Source organism: Nuphar pumila, chromosome 11, assembly GCF_984573655.1.
Source record: "Nuphar pumila chromosome 11, dmNupPumi1.hap1.1, whole genome shotgun sequence".
Lineage (NCBI taxonomy): Eukaryota > Viridiplantae > Streptophyta > Magnoliopsida > Nymphaeales > Nymphaeaceae > Nuphar > Nuphar pumila.
Window position 1 is genome coordinate 31038957 of NC_143259.1, and position 26430 is coordinate 31065386.

The 26430-nt window shown below is 40.3% G+C and overlaps 1 protein-coding gene across 6 annotated transcripts in view; it reads right to left on the minus strand.

The window, feature by feature from the left end:
- The window catches only part of LOC149822214 (splicing factor U2af large subunit B-like), a 219656-nt gene that overhangs the window by 138722 nt on the left and 54504 nt on the right, over nucleotides 1-26430 (minus strand). For 3 of the 6 annotated variants that reach the window (XM_089980673.1, XM_089980672.1, XM_089980670.1), the window contains 3 exons: nucleotides 11181-11296; nucleotides 10993-11091; nucleotides 10790-10865 (listed from right to left, as the gene is read on the minus strand). In XM_089980673.1, the coding sequence (XP_089836799.1) occupies nucleotides 10790-10865; nucleotides 10993-11091; nucleotides 11181-11296 (291 nt within the window). Of the gene's footprint in view, nucleotides 1-10789; nucleotides 10866-10992; nucleotides 11095-11180; nucleotides 11297-26430 lie in introns of all 6 variants that reach the window. The other 3 variants (XM_089980671.1, XM_089980675.1, XM_089980674.1) reach the window with 1 other exon arrangement.

Sequence of the window (26430 nt, forward strand, 5' to 3'; positions counted from 1 at the left end):
AGATCTTGGCCCTCTGCAACAAGTCGAACAGATCATCGATGCATGGCAACGGGTACTTATTCTTTATTGTCGTCTGATTAAGCATCCGATAATCGATGCATAACCGAAATGATCTATCCTTTTGCACGAACAAGACAGGAGCTCCCTAGGGCGAGACACTGGGGCGGATGAATCCCTAATCCATCGACTCCTGCAACTGTTTATTGAGCTCTTCGAGCTCGGCTGGCGTCATCCGATATGGAGCCTTAGAAATTGGTGCAGTACCCGACAGCAACTCGATGTTGAACTGCACCTCGAGGAAGGCCTAGCAGTTCGTCCGGGAAGATGTCCGGAAAATCTCGAACAACCTCCAAGTCTCCTATCGAGACTCGCGTCGGCTCGGACTGGATAACACTAACCAAAAAGGCAGTTCATCCCTTCCTCAGGTAGCTCTGCGCCTTCAGCGACGAAATCAATTTGCTCGCCCGAACGGGTTTCACGATCTTGAATTCCACCTTGGGCATTCCTGGTGAAGATAAAACAATCCTGCTGTCTTGGCAGAAAATCTTGGCATGATACTTGTGCAGCCAATCCATGCCTATGATGACGTCAAATTCCGTCATCACTAGCAGGATAGCACAAGCCGGTAAATGCCGATCTACCAAGACTACGTCCAACTCTGGTACGTAGGCCGCACAAATGGTGTTTTTCCCAATCGGATTATACACTTCAAGGGTATTATGCAAGGGTTTTACAGGTATGTGCAAAAACTCAGCAAAATTTACTGAAATAAAAGAGTGTGTGGCACCATAATCAAAAAGCACAAAAGCCACTTGGTTAGCGAAAAAAATGGTACTTTGCACTAGGTCGCACTTGGTCAACTGTTCGGCCTTGGCAGTGTAGATGTGTCCCGGCGCCCTCCTCTGACCGCTCGCTTGCAGTTGTGCGTCTGATACTACTGTTGCGGTTGTGGTGGCCGAGGTAGCAGAGGTGCTTCGTTGTTCTGCCTAGAGTCGTCAACCGCCTTTTTGCAGCAATCACGAGCGTAGTGGCCCATCTTGCCACAATATAGGCATCCGCCCGTGTCGAACAGGCATGCATGCCCAATGTGAGATCGTTGGCATCTGGGGCATACATTGTCAGCCTGCTGCCTGGCTGGAGGGTTGCCCTGAGGCCGTTGACGCTTCGAAGGAAGATACCGTCTCCTTCCTCCTTCGCTCTTTATAGGTAAGAACGACCTTTTGCTTAGGCCGCCGGAAGGTGTCTTCAGCTCACCACCCGTAGCGGGTGGCCTCCTGCCCTGCGTACTCCTAGTGCGCTCCCAGGCTTCACTCAGGAGGGTGGCGGCAGCAACTGCCTCAGAGAAGGTCGAGGGCATGCTGGTTAGGACCCGATACATGAGCCCCTCCTTCAACCCCCGAATAAACTTTCATGCTCGCTCGCGATCATCCGCGAACAGGTTGAGGCAGTAGGGTTCCAAACTCTGAAATTTGGCAATATAATCCGTCAAACTCGAATTACCCTGGCTGAGCTCCAAGAACTCCACCTTCTTCTTCTCCCTCGCATGAGGCGAGAAGTAGTTCTCTAAGAAAGCCTTTCTGAAAGTTTCCCAAGGAATGGGTGAAATTCCCGAAAACTGCACACCCCGGGCCATGTTCCACCAATTGTTGGCATTCTCCTTCAACCTTAAGGTCCCGAATAACGTTTTTTTGTCAACGGGCAGTGACAAGACCTCGAACACTCGTTCCACCTCCTTTACCCAGTTATCGGCCATGTCTGGGCCGGGCTTGCCATCGAAGGTCGGGGGGTCAAGGTTCAGAAATTTCTCATACGTCACTGCGGTATGCGAGCTCGGATCAGGAACGGGCGTTGGTTGTAACGACCCCAACTCATACCTTTGAAAAATGCGAACTTTTTTTTTTCTAAGAGTTGCGGAAAACCTCCCAGAGACCTGGGTCCCAACAGTTCCAATCTCAGTTGGATAACCACACACCACAAACCAACTTACATTTATCATTCATAACCAACCAACTGAACTATTTTATTAATGAATCAATAAAAGTCATATTTAATGTCAAAAGTGAAGTATCAAATTGCAGGAAATAAGAAGAACTAAAAGAAAACACAAATAGAGCCACGTTGTCCGTAAGTGAAGCCGTCTGAAACAAATGCGACCCTCGTGTCCCTCAGAAGCGAGTCGACTTCACTGATCACCTGTGCTTGGAAAAAACCAATAAAATAAGAGGGTCAGAAATCCAAAGAATTCTGCGTACAGGTTTCCCTAATAAATCAAATAAGGAAAAGAGCATAAATAAGATTCATGTAATATTTTAGGAAGTTACAACTATAACCAAATTATAAGGAAATTAACCAGTTATGCACAATAAAATAAACATTAAGCATGAAGGAACGCTAAGTAATTAACATTAATTACAACTTAATCAAAAAGGAAATTAAATGCAACAAAGATCAACATCATGCAATGATCAATGTATAGCAACCAAGTGAACAGGTAAACATGCATGAACTAATGCAGAGTAAGAATATGCATGATTTATGTATAATGCATGAACCCATATTATCTTTCATTTAAGCCCCCCCTCTTTCCATATGTATGTCCTATTAAATGCACACATCCTTAAGTTCCTCTTTTTAATTACAGTGGCCCGCGGATACACCAAACGGGTACAATCCCCGAGGCCAAGTAGGGTTCCCGGGGTAGCTTCACACACAATTTGTATTTTATTACCGGGTTCCAAACTTAGCCCTCGACCGATATCAGGAAACAGCACCATCAATCGGAACCTTGGAAAACAGCATCCAAAGTCGGGGACACCAGGGAAAACAGCATCCACTGGCGCCACTTTCTTGGTATACCAAAACAAACTCACAGCTGTGACTAACACACCACTCCCGGGTAAAGTGGCGGATTCTCCCTAAAACCGTAGCCAGGAGAAGAACCTCAATATCAGGTTCAACGGCAACAAAACGCACACGGAGTTTTTGTATCCTCACGGTTTCCCCTAAACCGCAATATCCAAGATTCCCACACTAAAGCAGGGACATCAAGGAGAAAGTGAATTACACTGTTCTTTATTTTTATTTTTCTGGTTATTAAGTCATTTCTTTTACATTTGCAAATTTACATGCAGAATTAATGACATAAGCTTGCACATTAGCATGCTAAGCTTTTCACGGGATCACAGCCCATGACAACATAGAACAGTGCGGTAAAACATTAATATCACATTTGATTTGTTGTAATGCATCAAAATAACTAAATCAGAGAACGACTGGTTCTCGAGGCTCACCCAGCCCCTGATGATCCAATTTGATCATCACTGCATTCACAAGCAAGAAAAATCATAAAGAGTATGCCACTATGCATTCTTTTCACACGCTTTTCAATGCACATTCATCTATGACAAAATCAATAATATTTAAATGCATGAGCACGAGTTCCCACACCAACATGCAATGCATACTTTCATTCATTGCACAATTCCTGTCAAATGCATCATTCCAATTATAACATGTGAACGATCATGCAAAACTCATAAATTTCAGTGTGCGTGTATGAACAATCGTGAAATCGACACTTTCACTGAAGCATGATCATCTAAGCATATGCACGTGAATAACTCATTCTTTCACATGAGTACAATTGACTCCATTATCAATAGAGAGCATTCCAGAATTCAACATGCTTGAAGAAACCTTTTATTCGGCTCAATCGAGCCCAACAATTGTACCTGGAAAGCAACTAGATACAAGTTAAGGAAATCTGAACTGATCCTATAAGCGTATAAAAAAAACAAAGCCTGGATATTTCAACCTGTACAGACCCTGCTTGGGGGTCCAACACGGCTGTCAGGTAGCTGCTAGGCCTGACAGTCACTGCACAGACTCTACCAGAGCCCGCGCAGGAGACTGCCAAGGCCTGGCAGTCAGCCCTTTCTTCAAAGAGGGCCCGAAAACCCGTTCAGGCATATACGAAGATACCTAGAGGAGGGAGATCAGGAAGGCACCAATGGAACTGCCTCTTTTTTTTTTTTTTTTTTGCAAACTTACATTAAAGTGCAACTTAACATGTAGAAGGTTGCCTCAATTGGTAAATTGGGTTCTGAATGCAAAAAGTAGATGTCTAATCCACATGATGTACATGAGACACAATGTGTTAGTTTGTTTTCAAGGAATCGGATTTCAAGAAATCAGATAGGATCTTGCCAACAACGGCAAATAGGAAAAATACATTTTATTAGCACTGCCAGACTAACTTACGACAGCTAATTTAAGCAATACTTTATGCTCGTGTAACTCAGAAACCTAGTTGGCTTGAATTCTTCTTTTGTTACTGGGTCCCATGTCTTTGTCAACCTCTACAATCATGCCCCATATCAACCAGACATCCCTGAAATGCCCTGGGATCAGATATGATATACAACAAAAGGTATGGAAACAGATCTCTTTTCGTATGAGAACAAAATGATAATAGCATGAGCCCCCTAAACAAAAACGTAATTATGTAAGTTTGACTGTTCTATCAATGTCTTGATTGAACTCTAAGTTGTGGGATTGCATCTGAACTATGTTATCAACCCTATGCAAGAAACAAATACCCTTTCATCAAATAGTCTGAATACAAAAAGAGTAGGCAGCTAATACATGCACACAAGTAACCAATCGGGTTAGACACAAGTATAATCACCAACATTTAGCAAAATAAAATCTCAGGCTTCCATTGAACTATATGGTCTGAACAGAATTTCAAAAAAAGAATGTATTGAAATATGCTGAATAAAAAAAATATGAATACCCTTAAGCTGGAAACAGGTTTAAACCGCGAACTTGGACCTCATAGAGCAAGAAAATTAATGTATCCATGTCCTACCCTAAAATCTGAAACTCCCAACTAAGACAAATCATACCCAACTCATATTAAACCACCGATCAAACTTAAAATCAGTTTTAAATTCAGGAATCAGGTTCTTAATAGGTTCAAAAAAGCCATCCTGAAACCCTAAACCCATACGAGCTGCAATTCCCTTAGCTTGCTGAAACTAAATCCTTCTCAAGAAGCATTGTGAAAAAAACTCGCAATTTAATCCCATGTGATTCGACCCACCGAAAACCCAAAAAAACAGGGATTTCAAGATGAGATTTCCCAAAAAAATTTACATGGAATCCAGTTTATACCCCCTTTCTCACCCGATTTCAAAAGAGAGAGCCCGTACTTCAAAATCGGCGTTTGAGGGTTGCGGCTATCGCGAGAAGGAGAGTGATTCCACCGGCCTCGACTGCTCCAGCGCCTGTGGAGGGGATATTTTTCTTTGTGCCGGCGTCAGTTGCTCCGCTGGGGGACTGGCTTCGTCGGCCCGCGTCAGTGCTTGCCGCACGCAAGGGAAAAGGACAGGAGAAGGGGGCTGCCGTGAGGGCCTCCTCTTCCGCCGTGTTGCTTAAAAGGGAAGGCACAAAGGGGAAGGGGGTCGTGGCTCCGTCGGTTACGGGGAGCCCCTTTCGTGCGAGGCGGCTACAGGGAGGAAAAGGGGAAACACACGGGCAGGGTTTTAAAACCCTACCGGGTTATGGATCCGGGTCGGGTCCGACCCGGGTCAAAGAGTTCACTTTTTTTTTTGTTACTTACCTGCTAAGGGGGAGGCGCGGCCCGGGTCCGGGACTGAGACCCGAGATCCTATCACTATCAGGGCCAATGGATCCTTTGCCGATTTGGGTCTGTGAATTGGATCCATGACTTACTCGAAAATGTGGATCCACAGGTTGGATCCAACTGTGGATCCCTGCACTAACCTTGATTTTTATTATTTCTTTTTATCTACATATATGATATTAACTATATATATATTCCCCCTTATGGGTCCTGGATCCGAAATACGGATCCTTAGGCCCATTCGCACATTTCGCATTATTTTATAAATGAAAATTCACGAAAAATTTCTGGTTATTACATCGGTTCCCTTTGGGAACGAATCAGGTCTCGCATAGCTGCTGCCAAGGAACTTAGGGAATCCATCACGAATCCCCGTTGATCTGACCATTCGTAAACAGACTCTTCATTTGAGTTATTTACCATCCTTGAAGTAAACACGGAATACCAATAATTAGAAATTTCAGGAGGCTCGAAATAAGACAAAAACATAAGTACTATTCATGCTTAACATGAGTAGTTTACGAAAACCCATCAATGTTGGTACATAAGAAAAACGTTTCAAGCAACTTATCTTAACAATGCAAAATACACCTACTAAGCAAGAGGAAAGGTATATTCACAGCGCAATGCGGATGCTCAATGGTCAAGAATCCTTGCTTCCCTTAGCTCTGATACCAAGTTGTAACGCCCCAAAATTTCAAACTTGTAAACCTTTAAGAAAAACAGACAAGAGGCTAAAAAGAAATCTCTTTATTTCAGAGATGGTTTATGAAATCAGCGAAAGACTATTCCTTTGTTAATTTCAGAAAGACAAGCGGACAACTTTGGGTGTGTTAGCTAAAAGAACCAAAGTGCACAACTCATGCTACCTGCAAACACTTGGAAAAGCCACTTTCATTTAAGAAGTTCTCCAAAGTACAAAATTCGAATATCCCAATGAAAATCCGTTAAAAAACCCCAAACGTCCAGGACGCGAGCTAAGAGCAGGAAAAAGAAAGTCTTGTAGTCATCTTGCCATCACGCCATCGCCCGTGGTGTACCTAATCATCACTTGTACCCATAGAATGGGTTAGTTTCGCGAAAAACTAGTAGGTGCACAAGCGAGACTACAGGAAATTGAATTATGTACATTTAATTCAGTAGGTTACGCAGTTTAATGCAGATATGCAGTTAAACACGTAAGCAATACAAGTAGGTAAATAGTGCAAACGCGTAAGTAGTATAAGCGAGTAAGTAGTGCAAGCGAGTAAGTAGTGCAGGCGAGTCAGTAGTGCAAGAGAGTCTCACGACCCAACAACCAGTCTGAACAAACTTTATGTTTCGATATTACTGGCATGCGGGTACGCGCAGGCAAAACGTAGAAACAACTGAGACTAGTTCGGGCGTCTGTTATTCTATGTATTTCCAATAACCCGAATAGCTAGTTGAGTCTGCTCCTAAAGGGACGGCTTTAGCCGAGAGAGGATTCCCCAAAGGCTGATAAGCAGTGCCACGGATGCATCCAACTTCTGCAGAAGTGTTGAGCTAACTATTGTAGCTCCTTTCCCCTAACTCCAATGATTGGGGAGGTCGGATCATTGCTCGTGGGGTGGTTGTTAACAACCTGTCTATTGGAGTTTTGTACCGCTCTGTCCTCTCCCTTAAGAGACAACAAGAAGCGAATGGGTGTATTAGGAGTTGTTTAACTAACAACCCATTCTATGTTGTGGTCTTTAAACCACTCGAGCATCTTGCCTGTGAAGGCGAATGTGAGGCCATTTTATGTGATTACAGCATTGTGCATTTAGCACTGTTCGAGGTCGCACGACCGTCTCATCCGATTATCGCAGTACTAGACGTGTAGTGCATGACTACAAGTACTCTAGGATGAAGGGGGTATAGCTCCTCAATAGAAGCCTCAACAGGAGTGTTTCACAAAGATATAATGTTTATCAACTTTACTTTTGACATTCTTTATCTTTTGAAAAAGCCAGTACCTTGTGCCAACACTATGCATGCGATTTTCTAGAATCTCATAGGCTATTGGGGTATCTACATGCCTCGCATGACTCGATATCGGCCTCGATAGACGGGATACAGGTTTCTCAACAGAACCCCTGCTAAGAAGTTTGTTCGAACCCCAACTCGTCAGCAGGACTGCGTACTCAAAGAGTCAAGATCCTTGCAAGGTATCCCTCTCCTTAAACGATGATGTAACGCTCAACTCCACTCTCATCGCAAGAGAGAGAGTGGTGAATGCCCCTTGCATCCTCCACGAGGATGCCTTTAAGGCATACACAAAGAGCGAAAACCTGCACGTCATCTGCAATAGCAAGGCAATAACAACACATATGCAAAAGCAAGAACCTAAGCGCAAAGCGCGACGGCAAGGTAAAGACGGTAAGCAGAAGTGCAATGCAAAACCTCGGCACAACGCGCAACGGCAATTAAAACTGTAGAAAGGAGTGCAACGCAAAACCTCGACGCGATGCGCGACAGCAAGTAAAGACTGTAAGCATGAGTGTAATGCAAAACCTTGACGCAATGCGCGACGGCAAGTAAAGACTGTAAGCAGAAGTGCAACGCAAAACCTCGACGCGATGCGCGACGGCAAGTAAAGACTGACAGAAGGTAAAAGACACGACAGAAAGTAAAGGGCAAGGATCGTGAAACCGCATTCTTAAGTTAAGTGCATACTCGTATAAATATATATATTTGTATATATATTTATTTAATGATCGTTTTTAGTTTAATTGAACTTGATTCAATTATCCAAGTCCTCTGTGCAATCTTCCACTACCTCGGAGAGTTGCAAGCTTGTTGTCGTCTGCGGCTGTACACGATTGAGGGCTCAGGTCGTGAAGCGCGAGCAGGATCCAAGGTAATTTTTTTTTCCAGGTTATTACACTTTTATATTTAGATTTTTCCGTGAATCTAAAAAAAAAGAATGAACATGCAACAACAAATGCTTGTAATGATTTCTACATTATGTTATGCAGATAAACAAGTTTACCATGGAACATACCACCTAATACACTGTTTTAACATGAATCAAAACCACGATATCTGTTTTAATATTGGAATAAGCTTTATACAGAATTTGTGCTATTGACCCGCAAAATCGCAATATATGATTTTCTTGTCTCTTTTTTTTTAACAATATCACCCTAGATCGACGGCTCATCAAATATACATATGTATATATCGGCACATATATACATATACTTATCCCCAAATAAATTTCAAAAAAACTGAAAAGGATCAAGAATACAACCATGGAGGAAGATTCATGCATCCTCCTTCATGTGTATTTACAAAAAACATGATTTTAAACACATTTTCCATGAATTTTCATCAAATTATTGCATGGAAATCCAATCTATATCAATTTCTCACTTGATTCAAGAGAGGAAACCCATACCATGAATAAAAAAATATAGAAAAACGATGGTAAAAGTTGAAAAACGTGGATAGATGGTTGGAGAAGTCCAAACTCCTCCTCTTCTTCCGCCTTCTTCCTTTCTTTTCCTCTCCTTCTCTCTCCTCTTTCTTTTTCCCTTTCTCTTTCTCTTTCCTCTCTTTTTTTTTTTTATCTATTTATAGAGAAATAGGGAAGACACCTCCCTTATCTCTCCAGAACCTCTAGAGAGGGCTGGAGCTAATATCCCATTTAGGACTCTCTCTTAGAATTTAAAAATTTTGGACTCTAAAGTTGACTTTTCAAAACTTTCTAAATTTCTAAAATCCTTTCTTAATCCTTCTTGAGTCTTCTTAGGTAAGTATGAGGGCTCTTTTAAGAAGTCCTAATCAGCCCTAAATCAAATTTTTGGAATTAATATAATTTAATTAAAAAATTAAATAATTAAATAATTATTAATTGTTAATTATTAATTGTTAATTATTAATTATTAATTATTTAATAATTAATTAAATAATTTTGAATTTCCAAAGTTGGTTTAATTACCTTAGGAGTCTTTCTAACTCCAGTTAGCTATAATTTAAAGTTTTAAACTGAATTTACAACTACATTTTTATTGGATATGGATTTGGGTCCGGATTCGAATCCAAAATCCAAACCCATACCCAAAACAAAATTGGATCAAGATCTGGATTAAATCCATATTAAAATGGATCTTAAATAAGATCAAAATCCATAATAATTTGGATCATATGCATTGGATCCAATCCGATCCACTTCGGATCCAGTTCGACAAACTGCTCAATTTTTTAAAAAATGTGATTTTCGGGTCAACCGTAACTCGAATTCAGAAAAGTAAAATAGCATTGCGCTCAGAATTCCGAGACGCTTCCAATGACATATTACACAAATATCAAATTCTGAATTTCGCCTAAATTTAAAGGTAAAAAATGAAACTCTTTCTTACGCTTTGATTGGCTCGCCTCGACCTAAACGATGAGACCGGAGCCAAGCCCAAACTCAAAAACATCGTTCTAATATTGAGACTCAAATGATTTTTCTCCCAAACTTAGCCAAATTTTCGACAAAAAATCAAATTTAACTAATCGTGAAAATACGCGATATTACAACGAGAGAAAAGGGAGAGACAAGAATAGCGAGAGACGAGAGATCTGGGAGAGCGAGAGACCAGAGAGATGAGAGAGTGAGAGAAAAGGAGGTCCTCGACCCTAATTAGGGTCGAGGACTCAAATAATTAGCCCCAAATTATTATTTTGGTCAAAGCCCCCATTTGACCAAAATAATAAAAGGGTCGTGCCTCGCCCTGAGGCGTACGCCTCAAGGCATATACATTTTTTTTTAGTGCCTCAAGGCATATACGTTTTTTTTAGTGCCTCAAGGCACAAAGGCCCTCGTGTTTTTAACAACAATGTAACCGATATAATGTCAAATGTTAGGCTGCTGATGCATAGACTGGTCAGTTTAGATTATAGATCCATCTTCTCTCTAACTTATGAACGGCAAATACATAAATTTAGGATATGTCATTTATTCCTCAACTTCTAAGGCATTTTGTTAGTTATCACTTTTCCTACTTTTTATAATCTTTTCATCTTTCAAAGCTGTCACATTTTTTAAACAAGAACCTTTCTTAGTTATCTTAACATACATACAAAAATACAATATATATATAGAGAGAGAGAGAGAGAGGGAACACATCAACAGTAACCAGAAAATGCATCCACCTGATATACACAGAAACCATAACCTTTCGAGTTTCCTGTATCTCTATCTTTAACAAGGTCAAATCCTCGCAAAGGGCTGCAAAGGGTCAAGCATAAATTAGTTGGACTATGGGATCATGCCAAAGAAAGTTGCTTACCAAAGAAGCACCTCCACTAATTCTTCAAAAAGTAATGAAAATTTTTACTCCAGGATCAGACTATACCCAAAGGACTCCAACAACTCCCTTATCTGGGCCTCAGTGAAGTAGTATGGCAGTCCACCAACAAATATACGATCAGGCCCTTCTGCCCCACCAATCACACTGCTAATACCAGTTCAGAACACAATGAGAAGAGTACTACATGCAACAGCAGTAAAGAAGAAATGTTTAACCAGCAAAAGCTCAATCACCCTGGAGTAAGACCAACAGCAGCTAAGTTGAGATGAGGATTAGGTTGGCTTGGCCCAAGTGCTGCAGCTAATGAAGGGTTGTAATCCGTTGGCCTTCGCACCCTTACAGAAACTCCCTGTCATAATAATATGATGACCAGATAAATAGAACTCTTGGATATTTTCTTATGTTCAAATACATACAATACTCGGCTCATTACAGCTTACTGAATGCTTATGAATGAAAGGACTGGATGGACACTTTCCATCACATCAATAATATATTCAAATATAGACAAGGAAAACAAGGTGAAAGACCAAACTGTGATTTTATCAGAACAAATTACAAAACAATAAAATTATGAAAAAATCACAATAAATCAATATCTCAACCATTTTCAATATCTCATGATTTTAGGTCTTTTATCTTATTTATAGTCTTGATTATCTTTTTGATGTATTGTTCTGATTCATTATTGTAATTCATAGTCACCTGTATCATTCAACGTAATTTCTTGGCGAGGGTTTTTCTTGTAGGGATTTTTCAAAAAGTGGTTTTGCCCGAAAAAATCTTGGCAATATTTAAAAATTTTAAATAAAATTTATAACAAATAAGTAAAAATACAAAAATAGAAAAATTAAATAAAACTAAGATAAAAACCTTAAAATAGACAAGATAAATTGATAAATGAGCAACCAAGTTAACAACTAATGACTTAACAAATACTAAATAACTAACAAGTAACAACATAACAAATAATCATAGCATCATTTAATAATAAAAAAAGAACAATTTAGAAGTCAACACGGAATAATCAGAAGAGCTAGGTGTAATGCCTAGCATTTTTGATAATTTAAAATTTTAATTTAAATAAATTTATTGATAATTTTTAATAATTAATTAATTAAATAAAATTGGGTGTAACATTGGATCATGGGCCCTTTTTGGATAGGATCCATAGATTTAGTATGATTCTTAATATACAATAAATAAGGTAATTAAATTATTTAGAATACTTAATTTAAAATTTTAATTAATTAAATAGCTTTTAGAAGAAGGTTTAGAGGAAATGGAAAGGTGGAGATTGGGTTGGATTAGACGACTTCAAGGGAGAGACATCCCTCCCTTGGAAAAGTCCTCTTGGTGTTGGAGTCCCACCCACCCAAGTAAGAGAGAGAGAGAGAGTAGCCCTCTCTCCTCTATATAAAGAAGAAAGAGAAGCCGAATCTCTCCTCTCCCACACGAGTTTGGAAAAGAGAGAGAGGGAGAGAGAGAGAGAGAGAGAAGAAAATGAAGAAGGTAGAGAGAAAGATAGAGAGTAGAGGGAAAGAGTACATAGGGTCAATTTTCTTTTAGAAGAAGCCCAAATTGAGGTAAGCCATTGTATTTTTTCGATGACCGGCCATGGGAGCAGACCACCATGTGTTTTCATTATTGTTTTATATGCATAACTTATAAGAGGTCTGTAAACCAACCTTGGACAGCATCTACATGAGAAGGAAGAGAGATCTAGGGTCTTTTCATATTTCTATAGTGTTTCGGGTGTTCTTAGAGTGATATGATACATGTTTGTGCGTTCGTTGTGGTTTTTGATTCGTTTACATGTCAAAGGTACGAGGTTTCTCATTATTCAACATGTTTAGGGTTTAGTATAGGTTGATCAAGCATGAAATCATGTTCTTATGGTTCGATTTAATGTATATATTAATTTTTAAACCTTAGTTTCGATTATTTTATTTGTTTTTAATCGTAGGTTGATTTAGTTTGTTTTCCGATGCAAGAAGGATGTAGTTTGATGTTTAAAATCATGTTCATGTTATATTTGATGATTACAACATGTTTAGATGTTGATATACATGTGTATGATGTGCTTATGATTTATCAAAAATCGTTGGATGCATGATTTTAGTGTTTACTTATGAAAATCATGAAATTAGTTAGGGTTTAATTAAAAAGCATATTGTCTTATTTTTATTGGCCCAGGCACTTTTCAGGAACTTCATCGTACGCTCAAACATTGAGCCTAAAAATTTTCCAAATTTTAGATGGACATTCCAAACACAAAGAGGAAATCAAAGAAAAAAAATTAGCACTATTCGAGGTCCAGATAAGAAATTATGACACCTCCAAAAGTCGGAACAAAATTTTTGTTCTAACAAAAAAAAATTATACGATTGTACTGTCTTGTGGATTTTATTTCTCTTAATTTTTTTCATGGTTATGGCTGAAAATCTTATGTGTTAGATTACATATTAAATAACTTTCCATAAACACAGCATAGATTCATTACGGTCTGTGAGCTAAAAATCACGAAAGATGGCTCCTAAACCTAAAAATTTTTAGAGAATAGTCTGCCCAAACACCTGAACAGACTGCAACCCGTGAATTTTAATTCATAGCTAGGATAGAGTTTGGACTTGATCCATGTGGGAGATTCTTCCAGACATGTTCATCTAGCTAAAGTAAATTTTATAAAAAATTTCTCCTATAAATTTGTTGGTTGATGCTTCTTCGGAGGGACTGAACTGGACAAGTTTGTTCAGTGAACAAAAACCCAGTTTCGGTAAAATATTTATTTATCCTTGATCTGGAATCCGAATGAGGCAAGGTTTATGATTATAGTTAGTTAACACATAGAGGCATCTACTATAAAATGTTAGAATTTATTTTTGTCGAAGTTACCAGATGTTTCTCTATTTTAGAGAGACAAGAGAGTTAACAGAAGAAAAAAGAAAAGAGAGAGAGAGAGAGAGCACGACTTTCATTAACCCTAATCACCTATTTAAATATGTGATTAGTAAAGAGAAGATTTACAAGTAGGCATACGTAATTGTTCTAAATTACGTATGACCACCCCAAATGTATGAATATTGCTTTTAACACTCCCCCTCTAGCTGGAGCATATATATCTATCATGCTCAGCTTGTTGCAACATCTTGAAAAACCTGCACTTGCAATAGGCTTGGTGAAGACATCTGCAACTTGGTCCTCAGAAATCACATGACTAGTAGAAATATGCCCCGACTGCACTAAGTCACGTATATAGTGGCAATCAACTTCAATGTGTTTGTTCTCTCATGAAAAACTGAATTGTTGGTTGTATGGGTGGTTGCTCTATTATCACACATCATCAACATTGGGGATGAAATCATCACTTGTAGATCTCTTAGAATGGATCTAACCCACATCATTTCAGCAGTTGTTTGAGCCATAGCTCTATATTCTGATTCAGCACTCGAACGAGCTACCACAGTTTGTTTTTTACTTCTCCAAGTAATTAAGTTTTCTCCTACGAACATGCAGAACCCTGTGGTGGACTTTCTATCATCAATGGCCCCTGCATAATCTGCATCTGAGTACGCAAGTATATCAAGGTTGGAGTTTTGTCAGGAGAGGATTTCAAATAACTGAGAATCATCATCGCTGCCTACCAGTGCACTCGGGTTGGTCTGTCCATGAATTGGCTTATCTTGCTCACAGCCAAGGAGATATTTGGCCTTGTTACAGTAACATATAAAAGTTTACCAACCAGGGATCTAAAACTACTACTGTCAATTGGTTCTGCTTGTTCATCATACATATAAAGTTTAGGATCCATTGGTATATTGGCTGGTTTGGTACCTAACATCCCTGTTTCCTGCAGTAGGTCAAGTACATACTTTCTCTGTGATAATACTAACCCCTCACTGTTTCTAGCCACCTCTATGCCCAAGAAGTATCTAAGAGAACCGAGATCTTTTGTAACAAAGTGCTTCTGAAGATGAATTTTTGTGTCTGAGATGTCCTTTTCACTGCTCTCTGTAAAAATAATATCATCCACATACACAACCATAACCACAATACCAGCGGAGGTTTTCTTGATAAACAAGGAATGATCTGATGCTGACTTGTTGAAGCCAAATGCAGACATAATTTCAAATAACTTCTGAAACCATGCACGGGGGCTCTGTTTTAGGCCATATATGGCCTTCTTTAGTTTGCATACCTTGCTACACTCCCCCTGAACCTCAAACCCGGGAGGTTGCTGCATGTACACAGTTTCAGATAGATCTCTATACAAGAAGGTGTTTTTCACATCTAACAGGCATAAACTCCGCCTACAATGAACAGCTATAGATATGACCAAACGAATAGTCCCAAGACGGGCGATTGGGGAAAAAGTCGCAAAAAAGTCAGCTTCATATGTTTGAGTATACCCTTTAGCCACCAATCGGGTTTTGTATCTTTCAATGGAGTCATCCGAGTTATACTTAATGGTGTAGACCCACTTACATCCGACGATATCTGCATCAGTAGGTGGAACAACTAAGTCCCATGTGTCCCAGGAGAGCAAGGCATGCATCTCAACCTGCATCGCTTGCTTCCACTTAGGGTCTAACAACGTCTGATGATGATTAAGTGGAACAGATATGGCAGATAAAGCAGAGATAAAATTCTTCATGTGAACCCCAAGCCTTGCTTCAGTAGCAAACTTGGAAATAGGATGTAATGTGCATTGTCTTGTACCTTTCCTAAGGGCTATAGGTTTGTCATCCTCAACATTAAACATCTCAATATTTTTAGGCGAACTTACTTCTGAAGAAAGCGGTGATGTAGGATCTAATTCAGGTAGTGATCTGCGAGTGTACACCAGCGGAGGATTATGATATCGAGCAGATATGGGAGTTCGAGAATGAGGAATAGTCTGTGAAAACGACTGCAAGGGAAAAGGAGGAACTGGACGAGGCATGGCATCACCTTGTTCAACTTGTAGTCTGGATGTAGTAGTAGAAAAGTAAGGAATAGATTCAAAGAAGGATACATCAACACTAAGATACTCTCGACGGGAGATGGGATCATAACACCGGTATCTTTTTTTATTCTTTGGATATCCAATGAAGACACACTTGATGGCTTGGGCAGATAATTTATCACGGTTAGGTCCAAGTTTATGAACAAAGGAGACGCATCCAAACACCTGAAAGAAAGGATCCTTCAATCTCCACGCTTACCTGCAAGAAAGAAAGAGAGAGAGGGGAGAGAGAGAGAGAAGGGAGAGGGATTTCAGAAAGAGGGGTTCAGTCATGTATCGGCTGACCCTTTCATTATATTTAAAGGTATTTAGTAAAATTAAAACTAGGGTACAGAAATACCCTTTTAACATGTTAATTTACATTTACACCAAGTGGGTCTGGACCCGGTCCAATATATAAATGGATCGGGTCATACATATACACAGTGATGACTTCTTTTCAGCCTCCCTCAAGTTGTGCATGGTGCTGAACCATGTACAACTTGCCTTTCAGAAACCAAAATCTGAATGTTAGCAACTTGTTCTTCAATTAGCACATACATAGGCTCAATCTCTTTATCTTCAACCTTTTTTCTAATAAAATGTTGATCTATTTCAATGTGCTTTGCTCGACTATGATGGATGGGATTGAAGGACATGTTGATGGCACTTTGATTGTCACACAGCAATAGTGACCGAGCAATCGGTTCTCCCATTTCTGTCAGGAGATGTCTTATCCATGTAGCCTCGGTCGTGGCAGTGGCCATGGATCTGTATTCAGCCTCAGTGCTCGATCTAGCAACCACCTTTTGTTTTCTACTGCTCCAGGATACCAAGTTTGGCCCAATGAAGCTGCAATAACCGGATACTGATCGTCGTTCGTCTGGATCACCCGCCCAATCAGCATCAGCATAAGTGACGATCTCATGGCCCTCATGACCCCCGCCTGGATCTAATTCCCTTTTCTTGTATACCAGCCCATCACCAATTGTACCCTTCAGGTAACGAAGTATACGTTTGATTGCCTCCATATGTGACATACGAGGTTCATGCATAAACTAGGATACCTGATTAACCGAATATACTATATCAGGTCTAGTAAAAGTCAGATATTGCAACATGCCAACTAAGCTGCGATACTTAGTGGGATCTTCATATATGTCCCCGTCTTTTGAACTCAGTTTCTGATGAATGACACTTGGAGTTGTCAACGGCTTACAATCTGTCATGCCTGCTCTGCTGAGAATGTCCAACGTGTATTTGTGTTGAGTAAGGGTGAGTGTATCATTTCTTTTATCAACTTCTACCCCAAGAAAATATCGCAGCTCTCCCAAATCTTTCATCTTAAATCTCTGATTTAATAACTCCTTCACCTGCTCAATGTGACTTTTACAGTTCCCTGTGATGATGATGTCATCTACATATATTAATAGGAAAGTAGTGACTCCTTGTTCATTGTGAATAAATAATGAGTCATCCAGAAGGGATCGAGAGAAGCCATGTCGTTGTACCTCTAGAGAAAAACTGTCGAACCAAGAACGAGAGGCTTGTTTCAAGCCATAGAGAGCTCTCTTTAACTTGCATACATATTCTTTGGCTTCTCGTTCTGCATATCCAGTGGGTTGTTCCATGTAAACTTTCTCTTTTAAATCCCCGTGCAGAAAAGCATTTTTTACATCCAGCTGGCTCAATGACCAACCATATTTAATAGCTAGACCCAACACAATGCGAATGGTCCCCATTTTAACTACAGGACTGAAAGTCTCATCAAAGTCTTGGCCTTCCTCTTGTGTAAATCCCTTGGCTACAAGTCTAGCCTTGTACCTTTCAATGCTCCCGTCTGGTTTATACTTTATCTTGTACACTCATTTTGACCCAACAACATTTCTATTCAGTGGCCTTGGTACAATCTCCCATGTTCCACATTCATGAAGAGCTTCCATTTCTTCATTCATTGCTTCAACCCATCTTCTAGAGCTCGCAGCTTAATAGAACATGAGGGGCTCTTCCTCTTTACTTATGGATGTCAAGAACAACTGAAAATCCAATGAAAATTTTTTATAACTTATCCATCTGTCAAGTGGATGTCGAATCCTTGAGGATCTTCTGATATCCATTGTCTATGAAGATGGATCCATACTCGTACAAGAGACGAATGAGGGCTCTTTTTCTCGCCGGGTGTACACAATACCTTTATACCTTGCTGGCTCCAAGACATGTGGAACAGTTTCTTCCATTTGAGTTTCATTTGCTGACTCCTCATGTGTCTCCTTCTGACTGCAATTTTCTGGACAGTCTACTCTATCATTGGAAAAAAGTTCTGAATTTAACCATGGATAGTATACCTCAATGTTGGAGCTTGAGTTATCAGCATGAAGGGTTGAATTAGCATCCTGAGCATCAAAGTTCATCTCATCGAAAATTACATTCCTTGATATCTTGACACGCTTAGTCAGAGGATCATAGCACATGTACCCTTTGTAGTCTTCTGCATATCCTATAAACCTGCATTTTAAAGCTTTATCTTGGAACTTGTGTCTGAGTGAGTTGTCAATGTGAACATAGCAAACAGACCCAAACACACGTAATGCATGGTAATCAGGTTGTATGCCAAAAAGAGAGAAATATGGTGACTTATTTTCTAAGATACTCATGGGTAATCGATTTATCACATGGACTGTGGAGTGAATGGCCTCAGTCCATAATGATACAGGAAGATTGCTCCTGTGCATCATACTCATTGCAGTCTCTATAATATGTTAATGCTTCCTTTCAGCAATTCCATTTTGTTGAGGTGTATGCGGGCAAGACGCTCTTCTCTTTATCCTATTATGTTGAAGGAAACCAACAAAGTCATTCGAGGAGAATTCACCTCCTCCATCACACTGGAAATTAAGAATGTTGGTAGAGAAATGATTTTGAACAAAGGAATGAAATCTTTGGAACAATCCAAAAACTTCTGATTTGTGCTTCATAAAAAATATCCAAGTAACTATCAATGAAAATAAGATAGTATTTACTGCCAGAAAGAGAAGTAATTGGGGCAGGACCCCAGACATCTGAACAAATGACCTCAAATGGCCTTGAAGCTCTTTTATTGATGGAAGCAAATGGTAGGACATGACTCTTACATAAAAGACAACTAGAACACTTTGTATCAACGACCTCTGAACTGAGACTGGACTTAGGAATAAAATTATTCAAGACAAGTTTTTCAATAAAATAACGACCACAATGGCCAAGACGACTATGCCAAAGTCTTGGCTTATTACATTCAGAAATATTGAATATAAAATCAGAATCAAAAAATTTACGCGGGTGAGGCTTCAAGGATGAATAGTCGGAATGAACGGAGAAAGGATATTCTTGAAAGATATACATGTTGCCCCATCGTTTTCCTTCAGCGAATGTCTTCCTCGTGTGAAGATCCTTGACATAAACAGAAGAGGGAGTAAATTCAACTGAAGCATTGGCATCATCAACAAGTTTTGAGACAGAAACAATGTTCTTTTGAATATTAGGTGCATGGATGACACTTGGAAGTTTAAGAGAAGACTTTGACATTGGTATAATGGCATTTCCAGTATGTGAGATCAAGTGATGAGATCCATCTCCTGTGACTATGCTATTCTTGCCAACATAAGGTGTAAGAGTCAAGAGTTTACCTGCATCACCAGTGACATGACTAGCTGCTCCAGAATCGACATACCAAGTTCCTTTGTCATTTTGCTTCATATTCAATCCTGCCAAGGCTGCCAACAGCAACTTCTTTACTTCTCCATCCTTCCTAGCCTCTGCTTGTGGAGCTTTCCCTTTGTTTTGAGGATTAAACCAACAATTTGCTTTAATGTGTCCTTTCTTGTTGCATAGAAAACAAGTGGGAATGGGTCTTTGTCCTTGTATATTGGGTGTCGGAAGTATGCCACGACCTCCATAGGTGTTTCTCCCTAGGCCTCCTTTTCCTCGAAAAGAGCTTCCTCGTCCTCGGCCATAACTCATTCCCATAGCCAGGACATTTTGTGTTCCTGAATTCCCATAAGAATCTTCAGAAGACCCTTTCAGGGTCATCTCATATTGCAATAACTTCGCACGAAGATCTTCAAACTTTGAAAGTTTTGGTAAACATAATAAGATAGTCGTCATAACATGATAGTCTGACCCCAATCCACTTAAGGTTTGTTGTACTTTATCCTTTTCACTGACAAGATACCCAACAACAGTCAGTTGGTCCGTGATGCCTTTCATTTTGTTCAAGTATTCCATAACAGACATGGAATCTTTCTTCAGCATTTGAAACTCTCGCTTAAAATACATAATTCTTGCCTCAGAAATTTGTGAATACGTCTAAACTAACTCATCCCACAGTTCCTTGGTCGTACAATCATCAGGAAGAGCAATGAGGACTTCTTGTGAGAGAGTTGAAGTGATGTAGGCCACTAACGATTGATCCCTCTTCATCCAAGCAACATATTCTGGGTTCTTGCGAAGAACAAGAGACTGTTCTCCTTTATCGTTCGCCTTTTCTTGTGAGAGGAATTTTGGAGGTGATGGAACAGATCCATCCAGATGACCAGAGAGGTCCTGACTCTTTATAAATAGAATGATCTGTCTTTTCCAGGTTAAGAAATTGGAGTTATTCAATTTTTCAGAGACTAGTTGACCGAGAAAGCTTGAGGACAGACATGATTGTCCATAAGAGGAATCCATTCACAGCAGAGGACTCGGCTAACAGGGTTCTAGGAATATCACAACCAAGGTTTCGACTGACAGGGCACTCGGCTGTCACTTAGGTATAGATCAGCAGAAATGGGAATCACGCATAGCAGGAATCACGCACAGCAGAAAAGAAAAAGAGATACAGCAGTTCCAATATAGAGCAGTTCCAGAACCCACGAAAACAACAGTTTTAGGATCGTGCACAGCAGTTCCAACATGGGAGATACAGCAGTTCCAGAACCAAGAAAAACAGCAGTTCCAGTCACCCACGAAAACAGTAATTTCAGAATCACGAACTCAGAAACATTTTCACACAGCCGAAATATTTCCAGAAAGGGTCGATTTCCACGAAACAGCAGTTTCGGAATCACGAACTCAGAAATACATTTTTCAGAATCACGAACTCACCGTGAATATCTCCAGGAAGAGTCGATTTAGATTTAGAATCACGAACTCACCGTGAAAAAATTTCAAAAAGAATCGACTGTCACCGTGAAACAGTCACCGTGAAAGAGATCTGTCTTTTACCGAGAAATCGAGCCACCGTGATCAAACCACCGTGAAACAGTCCCCGTGAAATCGAGTCACCGAGAAATCGAGCCACCGTGATCAAGCCACCGTGAAACAGTCACCGTGATATCGAGTCACCGTGAAATCAAGCCACCGTGAATCAAAGGCAGCTCTTCACGCACAATCGTCACGCTGCTCTGATACCATGAAAGAAAGGATCCTTCAATCTCCACGCTTACCTGCAAGAAAGAAAGAGAGAGAGGGGAGAGAGAGAGAGAGAAGGGAGAGGGATTTCAGAAAGAGGGGTTCAGTCATGTATCGGCTGACCCTTTCATTATATTTAAAGGTATTTAGTAAAATTAAAACTAGGGTACAGAAATACCCTTTTAACATGTTAATTTACATTTACACCAATTGGGTCTAGACCCGATCTAATATATAAATGGATCGGGTCAGACATATACACAGTGATGACTTCTTTTCAACACCTTGGGAGAAATCAGGAAAAGTGGAGCAGTATGATAGAGAATTTGAAAAGGAATTTGCTCTTCCAATGATGAAGAAGGCATATGATTAATAAGATAGCAAGAAGTGAGAATGGCATCCCTCCAGTATGAAGGTGGCATATTTGATTGCAACATAAGGGTGCGAGCAACATCTAGAAGATGTCTATATTTCCTCTCAGCGACTCCATTTTGCTGAGATGTATGGGCACAAGTGGTTTAAGGGTGGATGTGACGATTTCGATAAAATTGTAACAATTCATTTGACTTGAACTCAAGAGCATTATCAGTACGGATAATCTTGACAAGAGAATGAAACTGAGTCTTTATTTCAATGACAAAAGACATAAGAATGGAGGCAACCTCTGACCTTTCTTTTATTAAGAAAACCCATGACAATCTAGAAAAATCATCAACAATAACTAAGTAATAACGACACTGAGATCTACTAGGAACTCTACTAGTTCCCCATACATCAGCATGCAAAATCTCAAACAATCCTTGACTCGATGGACTCTGACTAGAAGGAAAAGAGCTTCTGTGATGTTTGCCCAATTGACAGGCATCACACTGGAATGAGTCAGACAGAGAAATCTGAGGAATAAGTCTACGAAGCTTTGGCAAAGGAACATGACCAAGACGAAGATGCCACTGATAGGTACTGGAAGATGGCTCGGACATAGAATTCATGGATCCAACTGGCTGATGTAGATAATAGACACCACCCTCCTTATGGCCTCCAGCAATCCTCTTCTCCGTCAGCAAGTCCTGAAAAATACAACACACAGGATCAAATATCACCCTACAGTTATGCTCCTTAGCAATACGACTCACAGACAGTAAATTCTGAGGAAATGAGGGAGCATGAAGGACATTAGTCAATTGAAGTATGGGGGATATAGAGATGTTTCCTTGGCCTACAACAGGAGAAGATCTCCTATCCGCAAGTATAACATTGTGAAGTTTAGCAATAGGATGTAACTTCGAAAAATTATAGGGAGTCCCACACAAGTGTCTAGAGGCACCTGAATCAATAATTCATTGACTACCTTGATAACTCAGGCTATCACCTGTAGAGCATGCAACATCAGCAACAGGCATAGGAGCACTCGAACTAGGAAGCCGGTGAGACAACAATTCATTATACTCTGCACGACTGAGGATAACTGGATCGCTGGAGGAGGTAGTGAGAGTCTCTACCTCGAGTTTAGCAACTTAAGCCTTGGACACATTTGGTTTAGGCGATGGAGTACGAGGTCGACCAATCTTACCCCAACACCTATCTTCAAGATGTCCAAGTTTACCACAATATGTACATTGAAGCCTTCCTCTTCCTCCTATACTGCGACCGCGACCTCGACCTCTTCCTCGAAAATTCAAGAAAGTAGCTCTTCCACGACCTGAGGTGATAGCTAGGGCTGATGCCTGTGATTCTGATTGGGTTTGAGGAAGAGTGATGGCAAGCCTACTCAGACGATTGTAGGTTTCTGCAAGAGTAGGAACATCAAAACTAGTTAGCATTTGAACTTTGGCAACAGAAAAATCAGATGATAAACTTGTAAGGAACCGGGCAACCATAGTCTGCTCCTGATGGGTCTTCTGTTTGGTGCAACATAAGGGTCTGTGTGCATTTAGCCTCTCAAAGGCAGATTTAACAGAGGCATAGTATTGGGCCAAAGTTTGTTCCCCTTGCTGCAACTATAAATTTCCTGCTCAACTTGTAGAATACAACTCACATTGGTTTCATGAGAATACGTATCACGAAGATTGTCCCACATTTGTTTAGCTCAGGTATAATAAATCAGTCCATCAGCTATATGGGGTTGTACATTATTCATTATCCATGACATCACAATGTCATTGTCTTCATCCCAGGTGACATATTTTCCGGTTCTTTCAGTGGGCTCCAATTCCAATAGGACATGTTTTTTCTGATGACCAGAAACCGACATCATGAAGGTGCGAGACCACCGTGCATAATTAGTATCATCTAGCTTAACTGAAGATCCATACGAAAATGGATTCGCAAAGGCTTTATATTCACCAACGACCTCTGCTTTTTGGTCATTATCTTGAGCATGTGACTGAGCCATGATAAAAATCCAACAACCCAGATATTTCTGCGCAACAAAGAGACTCCTGCGCAGTTTGCTTCTAGATCTGAATAGCGATCAGATCATCTCCATAACCACAGAATATCAAAATTTTTTAAGGCAAGACTATCAACTTCACGACTGGAATGTTCAGCAAGACTACCAACTTCAAGGCCGAAATCCTTACCATTTAAATTCCACGATAATGATCCGATCGCAGATATTTAACAACGATCAAAAATATTTTTTTTTAAGACGACACCACTCAAATCTGAATCGAGATCTCTCTTTATTTCAAATCCAATCGCAGTCTTCAGATCTGCGTGCTTCTCCTTATGTGTCACAATAATCAGACGCGATCTGGAAAAAAAAATTAATCCACAAGCAGATCACGATGATCAACGTGCTTCTTCTTATGCGTCACAATGACCAGACAAGATCTGATTTTTCTTGGTCCACGAGCATATCACGATCCAAGACACCCACTTCTACTTCACCCTTTACGACTAGCAGCAGCCTGATCACGATCCACGATCACCCACTTCTTCACCCTTCACGACCAGCAGCATCCTCATCACCACAATCAGCAGCAGCAACGTCATCCCAGAAGGGAGACCCGTTCGGATACCATGTTGAAGTTACCAGATGTTTCTCTATTTTAGAGAGACAAGAGAGTTAATAGAAGAAGAAAAAAGAAAAGAGAGAGGGAGAGAGAGAGCACGACTTTCATTAACCCTAATCACCTATTTAAATAGGTGATTAGTAAAGAGAAGATTTACAAGTAGGCATACGTAATTGTTCTAAATTACGTATGACCACCCCAAATGTATGAATATTGCTTTTAACAATTTCAATTACCGGGACGCACGACAAAATTTACACTAACAGGGAAGAATTCTATTTTTAAAATTCTGCATGTAAACTATTTTGTCTTATGTTATTCATGTAATATATCGTTGGATGCGTCTCAGAATTATGAGCGCAACGATATTTTACTTTTCTGAATTCGAGCCCCAATTTGCTCGAAAATCGCATTTTTTCTTAAAATTGAGCAGTTTGTCGAAATGGATCCGGAGTTGGATCGGATTGGATCCAAGGCCTACGATCTGAACTAATATGGATTTGGGTCTTATCTAATTCCTACTTAAATCTATATCTTGATCCAGTTTTGTTTTGCGTTTGGATCTTGGATCCAGATCTAGGTTCAAATCCAAGCCTAATATTTTTTCAGCTTTAAATTCAATATAAAGCCTTAATTTGGAGTTTAATAAGGTTGATTGAGATAGCTAGTTATAAATTTATAGATTTCACTTTTTGTTGTAGAACGATTAGAGAATCAGATTTTTATTGATCTTAGATCTTGATATGAAGTTATGCTTGGGTCTTTTGAGGAAAAATGGGGTCATTTTGAGAACGACACCTTAAGCGAAGTCATGACAGCTGGCCGCACAAGGCATTGAGGTATGAGAATAAGTTAAAGTTATTTCGGACAAAGAGTCGGTTAGAAATGGCAAGGACAACAAACGATAACCCGATTATGATAAAATACAGAGACCTCATTCAAGAAACAAAAGTTTATTAAGGAAATCACGCATATATTTTGTCCAACTGAAACCTTTCTCAGGAACTCATTATGAGTTGTCTTGATCACTTTAAAAGCATACATGTTGGGGATCACACACACATGTTGTGCATCTTTGTCAATACCGATTAACTCAGACTTTGATCTCTACGAAGAGTCATTCAAGGAAATTTCGCGGACGAAATTCTTTTAAGGGGGGTAGGATGTAAAACCCACGTTTTTCAAAAAATAAAATCGGACCCGGGTTGGATACGGATCCGACCCAGACCCGCTAGGGTTATTGGGCGGGCGAGGGTTTCTTGAAAACCTTCTCCCCTGCGTCGCTTTCCCCCCTTCCTCCCTCTGCTGAAAAGGGAAACCCCTTTGGGGTTTCCCGATCTGTTGCCCTCCCCATGCCTTTAAAGCGAGACGCAGGGGCGAGGGGCCTCTCACTCGAAAGGCCCTCTCGCCTGCGCCTTCGCTCTCGTTTTCCTCTTTCGCCTCCCTGCGATATTCACCGACAACACCATTGATCCCCCTCCCGTCCGGCGTACCTCGACGATGCCCTCCTTGCAGCGACGTCGGCCCTTGCAGGTAAGTCGCTATCTCTCTCTACCTCTGTCTTCTTCTCTTTCTCCCCTCTGTCTTCCCCCTTATTTTCTTCCCCTACTTCTTCATTTTCCTCTGGTTGTCGGAGGGCCGACAGGAGGCCGACGGCCCCTGTCCTGCCTTCCCCCTCTCCCTGTGCTTGCCGGAAGGCCGACAGGTGGCCAGTGGCCCCTACGGCGCCTTCCCCCTCCTTCTCCTATCTTTCGTATCGTCCGGTAGGGAGGCCGATGCCCCCTACCCTTGTTTCGGTCATTCGACAAGGGGCCGGTGCATATTCTGCAAAATAGCCCTTTTCCAGCCAACGTATTTTCTTTCTTTTTTGCATATTTTTTTCCTATTTCTAAAATCTGCATCTTATCTCTTTCTATTTCTAAAATCTGTATCTATTTCTTACTCGTTATCCTCCTTTTTCTTTTCACATCTAATCTCATATTGTTTGACGTGATTTCATTTTCTTTTCACATCACATCTATATTGTTCCTCATTTTCTTCAGAAAAATAAGGCCA